We start from the raw sequence: 8,385 nt of genomic DNA on the forward strand, positions 1-8,385 counted from the left end.
TACCTTGGACATGGCGACGGCCGCCGACGCTCATCACCGCGCCTGCCCGCCCGGCCCGCGGCCCCTCCACGGCCGTCGCCGCATCCCGCCGCGCCGCGCCTCACCGGAGCCAGGGAACTGGACGCCCGGCACACCTCAGAGTGCCGCCGAGCGAGCGAACGAGAGAGCGATAGAGCGGCCCGACGCGCGCGCGGTCCGCCCAGCTGGGTCTTTCACGTGACCGGCCTCCCGGCACCGCCCGCCCTGCGCTGAAGCCGTCGTGGCCGCCATGTTAGTTGTGGGAATGGAGCGGCCTCTCCAGCCAGAAGCTATGACTCGCAGCTCCGGGCGCTGTCCTGCTGCGTGAAGCCCGAGAGGGGCCATGTCTATTGTGGTCACGGTCCAGGCGGCTAGGAGAAGGCAGGACCTACTGGGGTGGGTCTCTGTCCTTGCTGATCTGACGACGAAGGCGTTGGGAACAGGCAGGTATCTAGATGCCTCTTCTTACTAGTCCCTGGAAGAGATAGTGGACATCGCCCTAACTGGGATTGGACAAGCCAGCCCCGCCCAGCTCCCGAGGGACACTGCAGGTCTGGATCGCATCCTGGTACCAGCCCAGACCCGCCACAGTGTGACACATCCTAGCAGGATTGTCTTTAATGCGGCACACATGGCATCGGGGCCACCTTAGGATCCCGGGGAGATGCTGTTACTAGAATTACCTTCCTGCGCAGCTAGACTGCAAAACCTTGATGAGCTCATTCATGTAGTGAAGAGTTACTGCGCACCTTCTACTGGTTCCACGCACGATGGCTAGGTGCTGGCTGGGAAATACAAAGAATTAAAGTAGCAAGGTTTCTGCCTGCTGTTCTATGGCTTGCACTGCTACTGGATGCTGATAATAGCTGCTATGTTCCAAAAAAAACTGTGCTAAGCATATATTATCTCTTTTAATATTTAATTCAACCTCTTCGACGTTGATACGGATCTTATGCCCATTTTACAGATTAGTAAACTGGTTTGGCATGGAGAGGTTAATTTCCTAAGGCCATACAACTATGAATTCGCAGAAATAAGATTCAAACCCAAGTGTGACCTCTAAATCAGAGGTCACAGACCCACAAATGTTCCAGGGATGAGAAAGGTCACATCAGTGAGTGACAAATCCTAAGCTTCTCAATCATCTTATTGCTCTATTAACACAGCTTTGCTCTCAGTGTTGGGGAATAGCATGAGGAATGGTGGGGACTATGGGAAATTGCAAAAAGTGTGAGTGCTTCCAAAAGGACTAGCTACCACTCACCTCTGGAGTCCTGGTGTGGCCTGGTAGGTTAATGCGCTGGACTGCAAAGTCAGCAGTTTAAGCTCACCAGCCATTCCTTGGAAACCCTTTTCAGGAACCGACTTGATGGCACTTAAAAACAACAAAAACAATCGTTCATCTTCAGATATAGAAAATGAGGGTCCATCATTGCCAGATCATCTAATTTTTCCTCAAAAGAAAAGTTGGAAAAACTATTTTTAAAGGTCAATTCTACTAAAAAGAAAACAAAATTGTACAGGGTAAAACAAAACAATAGCAGTGCATCTGTAGGTTGTGTCAGTCTACAAAACACTAGTTTGTGACCTCTCCTCTATTTGTTGTTAAGTGCCGTCCAGTCGATTCCGAACCATAGCGATCCTGTGTAGGGTTTCCAAGGAGCAGCTGGTGAGCTTGAACCGCCAACCTTGCATAGGCGCCCCATTTTTCTAATAGGGCTAGCCAGACTCCTGGTTACTGCAAAAGGGGGAATGTCTTTCCTTTGTTAAAACAGGAAGCCCACCTTATACCACATTTCATGGTGAAAATAGCTTTTGATGTCGGCCACCCATTCCCTACTAATCAGGGCCTTTTGGGTGGCAGGCACCCCAGGGTGTTCTGTACCTTCATTTCAACCTCCCTGCCAAAATAGCCTTGAGTTCTTCTGAAATCAGAAATCAATCTGATAATTCATACTAAAAAGTGAATGCAATAGCCCTCAACCTTAGCAGATGTGTTTATATTGCTCCAACACGGTTATCATGGGACAAGAAATGCAAAAAAGTTCATAGCTTTTGGTAGACTTTCAGGCAGTTTGAAAATATTTTATCACAATATCCAGCCAGTGTATAAAAAGAAAAAACTGGGGTTTTGTTTGTTTTTAGGAGGTCAGAGGGACCTTGGAACTATGTCACATGGACTTGGTTAGCCCTGAAGGTTTATTTGTTGCCCTCTGTCTCCATTTTGGCCTCACATGTTCATACTTGCTCAAAATCTGCAAAAGACTGCCAGCTCCTGGGGACTGGTTCTGTTTTGCTGACCATCAAAGCACAAAACTGACCATAATGCTACTAAATGTGTAGCAAATAAATAAATCTGAGAGGAAATTGGGCCAATATTCAATACTGACCCAGTACTACCTTAGTTGCAACTTTCTCCCTTCCTCAGCAGCATGTAGCCAAAATCCAAAATGTGTTTAGTATTGTTGTTGTTAAGTGCTTCTGAGTCGGTTCCAACTCCTAACAATCCTGTATGGGATTTCCGAGGAGCAGCTGGTGGGCTTCAACTGCTGATCTTGTGGCTTACAGTCTAGCGCTGATCCTCCAACGCCACACCAGAAGTCTATAATTAGTATGTTGTTGTCGTTGTTGTTAAGTGCCGTCTAGTTGATTAGGTTCCAACTCATAGTGACCCTGTATAGGGTTTCCAAGGAGCGGCTGGTGAGTTTGAACCACCAACCTTATGGCTCAAACTGACCTTACAATATTCCACAAACTGGCTAGTGCTTTATCCCACAGCGTCACACCAGCAATAATCCAGAAGGATGGTTAGCAAATTCCAGAAAAATGAGTTTTTTCATACAGGTCTTCCTTGTATGGGAAGTTGGTCCTCCAATTCCCACTTGTAATCCAGTCTTCATGAATTTCTTGTTCTTCCTTCTCCACTATCATGTGTTTTAGCTATTCACATAGGCTGTGTCCCTGCTGTGACATATTTCTGTACACCTCTTCACTGAGGTAGCATCTTCTCATCATTAGATATTACTCCCACTCGGAGACTTTCCTTCCCAAAGCTCTGTTGGTATCCCTAAGTCATGGCACTAACTTTACCATATTTGAGTTCATTTTACAGGTATGTCACCTTCACCAAACGTAGTTTCCAACCCAACACATACTCATCTTACTCATTACTGGTAAAGTAAGTAGCTCTTCAATACTTTAAAAAGGTCTTGTACAGCAGATTTGCCTAATGCAACACATCCTTTGATTTCTTAACTGCTGCTTCCATGAGTGTTGATAGTTGAAGAATGAAGTCCTTGACAACTTCAATTTTTTTCTCTGTTGATGAGAATGTTGTTTATTGGTCCAGTGGTGAGGATTTTTGTTTTCTTTACATTGAGATGCAATCCATACCGAAGGCTGTGGTCTTTGATCTTCATTAATAAGTATTTTAAGTCCCCTTCACTTTCCGCAAGCAAAGTTGCATCATTTGCATATCGCAGGTTGTTAATGAGTCTTCCTCCAATCCTGATGCCACATTTTTCTTCATATAATCCAGCCTCTCGGATTATTTGCTCAGGCCGGGATGGCCAAACTTCATCTCTCATAGTTCAGACATATTGTCATGAGGGATCAGTCTCTGGAGAAGGATATCATGTTTGGTAAGGTGGAGGGTCAGAAAAAAACAGGAAGACCCCCAATGAGATGGATTAGCAAAGTGGCAGCATCAGTGGGTTCAAGCGTGGTAACAATTGTGAGGTTGGCCCAGAACCTGACAGTGTTTCATTCTGTTGTGCATAGGGTCTCTAGGAGTCAGTACTGACCCAATGGCACCTGACAACAACAACAACAGTAAGGTAGCAGTGGGAGCAATGGTGGTTCGGTGCTAACAATCTTCCCGTTCCATGCAGGAGACCCACGTTTGATGCTCAGCCATTGCTCTTTTGTTTGTCAGTGGAGGTCTTCATGTTCCTAGGATGCTGAATGAGTTCCTGGGGTGTCAGTGTAGGATAATCACTGGAATGTCAACCACAAGGCCGGTGGTTCAAACCCACCAGCTGTTCCTCAGAAATAGGATTGCTGAGTCAGAACTGACTCGACAGCACTTAACAACAACAACATGATACTGAACAGGTTTCAGATAAATTTCCAGGCTAAGGCGGCCTAGCAGTCTACTTCCAAAAACTGACCGATGCAATCTCTATGGGTAGGAACAACCCAATCCTATTGGGCATGGGGTCACTCAGAGTTGAGGGTCAAGTAGCTAGTAACAATAATAACAATAAGGTAGCAGTCATACAGCATACTATTTGGCAACAATATGTCTTATTTTTTTAAATCTAAACTCTTTGTTGGGGTGCATGAGAACTCCCTTCCCAATCTGGCTCCTCCCACCAATCCTACCCTATTGGTCACCACTGGAGATCCAAAGCCAGAACAGACTTGGAGTGTGTGGATTCTTTAAGATTCACCCCTCCCAAAACTCGTTCTCTAGTAAATCTTACACTGTCCCTATCTGTACTCTTCCCTGGTCCCAAATGAAGGAAATAAAAATTGGAACAACAGTGTATGACTATCATCAGGATTTACAGACCTTGTTCCCACCATTCATGTGTGAGTTTGTCATGTTGTGGTGGCTTGCATGTTGCTGTGATACTAGAAGCTATGCCACCAGTATTTCAAATACCAGCAGAGCCACCACTCAAGGTGGACAGGTGTCTTCAATGGAGCTTCCAGACTAAGACTAGGAAAGAGGGGCAAACCACTTCTGAATGGTTAGCCACCAAGAACCTTATGAATGGCAGTGGAGCCTTGTCTGACACGGGGTCAGAAGATGAGCCCCTCAGATTGAAAGGCACTGAAAATACAACTGGGCAAGAACTACCTTCTCAAAGTAGAGCTGACTTTTGTGATTTACATGGAGCAAAACTTTTAGTTCCTTCATTTGGTAATGGAACATGATTCAAAATAAGAAGAAACACCCATGTAAACTACACATAATTCGCAATAAAAACTTTAAAAAAAGAGAAACAGATACAAGCAACTAATAATAATCAGAATGTATAATGCATGAAGTATCAAAATTGGAAGTTGTCAAAAATGAAACAACACATAAAGATCAATACCCTAGGCATTGTTGTTATTGTTAAGTGCCAAGGACTCTGTTCTGACTCATAACACCCCCGTTAAGATTTCTGAGGCTGTAATATTTGTGGGAGCAGAAAGCCTCATCTTTCTCCTGAGGAGCAACTGGTAGCTCAAACTAATGACCTTGTGGTTCAAAATTCAGTTCTTATTTCATGGAGGCATCATACACCTAGATAGCAGTGAGCTGAAATGGACTGATATTAGCCATTTTGAATCAGACAAACATATTGTCTGCTGTGCCTGAAATGACACATTGAAGAGGAATGCCATCACATTCCTTGTCAAAAAGAACATTCCAGATCTATCCTGAAGTACAGTACTATCAGTGATAGGATAATATTCATGCACTTACAAGGAAGACCAATTCATTTGACCATTCTCCGAACCATTAATGCCAAAGATGAAGAAACTGAAGATATTACGAACTTCTGCAGTCTGACATTGGCCAAACATACAATCTAGATGTTGTTGTTAAGTGTTACTATGTGGTGGTGGTGGTGTTAAGTGCTGTTGAGTTGATTCCGATTCATAGTAACCTGTATAGGATTTCCAAGGCTCTAAATCTTCGTGGTAGCAGAAAGTCTAATCTTTCTCCCAAGGAGTGGCTGGTAGGCTTGAACCACCAACCTTGTGGTTAGCAGTCCAGTGTTTATCCTACAGAGCCATAATTCTTCCAAGTTCAAATTTCAGCCTGGGACAAAATACTTCATGTGTGAATCTAGAATACATGTTATCTGCTTCCAAATACAATGGTGGAACAGGCAAAACATAGACATTTCCATTACAAAGGAGAACAATTACAAGGAAGGAAGGGCTAACGGACACCAAGCAAGTTAAAGTCCAGCAGGACAATTTACCTTAGCGCTTAAGGCTTGAAAAGAATCCTCTGTTCTCTGAGGCCATCTAGATAATGGTTCTGCCATCTAGGCATTGGGTATTGTCCATGCACTCTGGATTCTGGATTGCTTTTTAAAATGCCATCAAGTCAGTTCCTACTCAGCGACCCTGTATAAGGTTTCCAAGGAGCAGCTAGTGGGTATGAACCACTGACCTTGCAGTTAGCAGTCCGGTTCTTATGTTATAGCACCACTCAAGGACTCCTCAACCTTGGACTTCAGCTCCACCCTACAGGAGCTGCCCCCTCGGTTTGGGTCAGCCCCATCCTCCTAGTCTGTCTTAGTGGTGACCTTGGCCCCCTTGACCCCTTTCTCCTGTTCCATCCCCTCCACTTTGGGCAGAGAACCCATTTAACAGCAGACCCATATCCAGAACCGAGTGAAGGAAGATCTGAGTCTTTGAAACTTTGGAAACTGTGACCTCACCCTTTAGGAGCCCCAGAGGTTCCACTTTTTGAGAGTCCAGAGGTCATGGCTCTACTGACCTCTGAGCAGTGACTTACTGGTGACAGGAATGTGAAAACTGGGGACAAAGAAGAAATGGCAGCTGAAAAATACGGCCTTGGTGATAATGATGCCAGAGGTTACATGATTTAATTTTGCAAGGCCAGCGACTTACTCATTGCAATTACCTCGAAATTTCAACAAATATAAATGGTGACTGGTGCTGTAGGGTAAGCACTCAACTACAATGTCAGTTTGAACCACAAGGTCGGTGGTTCAAACTACCAGCTGCTCTTCTGGAACCCTATACTGTGTCGTGATGAGTCGGAACTGACTTGACGGCACTTAACAACAACAATAACAATACAGATAGTTGGGAGTGTGGTGGCTCCATATGGTAAGCACTGGATAACAGACCATAAGGTCCACGTTTCAAGCCCACCAGTCACTCCGTGGGAGAAAGATGAGGCTTTCTGTTTCTGTGAAGATCTAAAGCCGGAACCAGCTCGACAGCACTTAACAACAACAACAACAACACACGTAGCTGGTGCACGATGATGATTCTATATCCTTTCATCACATTTATTCAATCTGTGTGTGGTTGTTATTGTTAGGTGCCATCAAGTCGCTACTGACTCACAGCGACCCTATGCACAACAGAACGAAACACTGCCCAGTCCTGGGCCAACCATACAGTTGTTGCCACGCTTGAGCCCATTGAATCTGCCACTTAGCCCATTGAATCTGCCACTTGGCCAGTCCATCTCACTGGGGGTCTTCCTCTTTTCTCTGACCCTCCACCTTACCAAACAGGATATCCTTCTCCAGTGACTGTTCCCTCCTGATAATATATCTGAAGTATGAAAGACGACTTTTGGCCATCTTGGCCTCCAAGAAGCACTCTGACTGCACTTCGTCCAACACAGATCTGGTGGTTGGAATGCAAAAGTTGGAAACAAAAGAGAAAGATGAGCAGTTGCAAATGTGACCTTGAGACTAGAAACCATGCTGGAGATAGCATGATAGACTTCGCAACACCAATAACTTATTCACTACAAATAACTTTTTTCAACACCTTAAAAGGCTCTACATGGTGTACAGTCCTGGTATGGCATTATAGGATAAGCACTGGACTACTAATCACAGAGTTGGAAGTTCAAACCCACCAGCAACTCCTTGGAAACCCTATACAGAGTCGCTCTGAGTCAGAACTGACTCGATGGCACTTAAAAACAACATACACATGGACCTCACCAGATGGAATACATAGGAATCAAATTGACTACATTTGTGGGAAGAGACGATCGAGAAACTCAGTGGGGAGGGTGGTGGTTATGTGCTGTGGAGTTGATTCAGACTCCGTGACCCTGTATGAGGTTTTTGAGGCTGTAAATCTTTACAGGAGCAGAAAGCCTCGTCTTTCTCCCATGGAGCAACTAGATTGCTGACCTTGCCTGTAGCAGCCCAACTTGTAATCCACTGCACTACCAGACCACCACTGGTCTGTCAGTTTGTCGTACTGAGGTGGCTTGTGAATTGCTGTGATTCTAGAAGCTATGTCACGGTATTTTATATACCAGCAGGGTCACCCATGATGGACAGGTTTCAGATGAGCTTCCAGATGAAGAAAGACTAGGAAGAAGGAATGATGAACTACTTCCAAATATTTAGTCACTGAAAACCTTAAGAATAGCAGAAAAACACTGCCAGATATAGTGCCAGAAAATGAGCCCCTCAGGTTGGAAGGCACTCAAAAAGCTGCCTCCTCAAAGTAGAGTTGACCATGATGACATGAATGGAATAACGCCCATAGGAGAAAAGCCCACGGGACCTTCATTCGCTGTTGGGGCACAACTCAAAATGAAGAGAAATAGCTGTAAACATCCATTAATAATCAGAA

At 44.9% G+C, this 8,385-nt stretch overlaps 1 protein-coding gene across 1 annotated transcript in view; it reads right to left on the bottom strand.

Moving 5' to 3' along the window:
- Positions 1-12, bottom strand: part of USP31 (ubiquitin specific peptidase 31) — a 99,504-nt gene extending 99,492 nt beyond the window's left edge. The window contains exon 1 of the mRNA XM_006871994.1: positions 4-12. Within this exon, the coding sequence (XP_006872056.1) occupies positions 4-12 (9 nt within the window). The remainder of the gene's footprint in view (positions 1-3) is intronic.
- Between the last annotated feature and the right edge of the window lie 8,373 nt (positions 13-8,385).

This window comes from Chrysochloris asiatica, unplaced genomic scaffold (genome assembly GCF_000296735.1).
Source record: "Chrysochloris asiatica unplaced genomic scaffold, ChrAsi1.0 scaffold00178, whole genome shotgun sequence".
NCBI lineage: Eukaryota > Metazoa > Chordata > Mammalia > Afrosoricida > Chrysochloridae > Chrysochloris > Chrysochloris asiatica.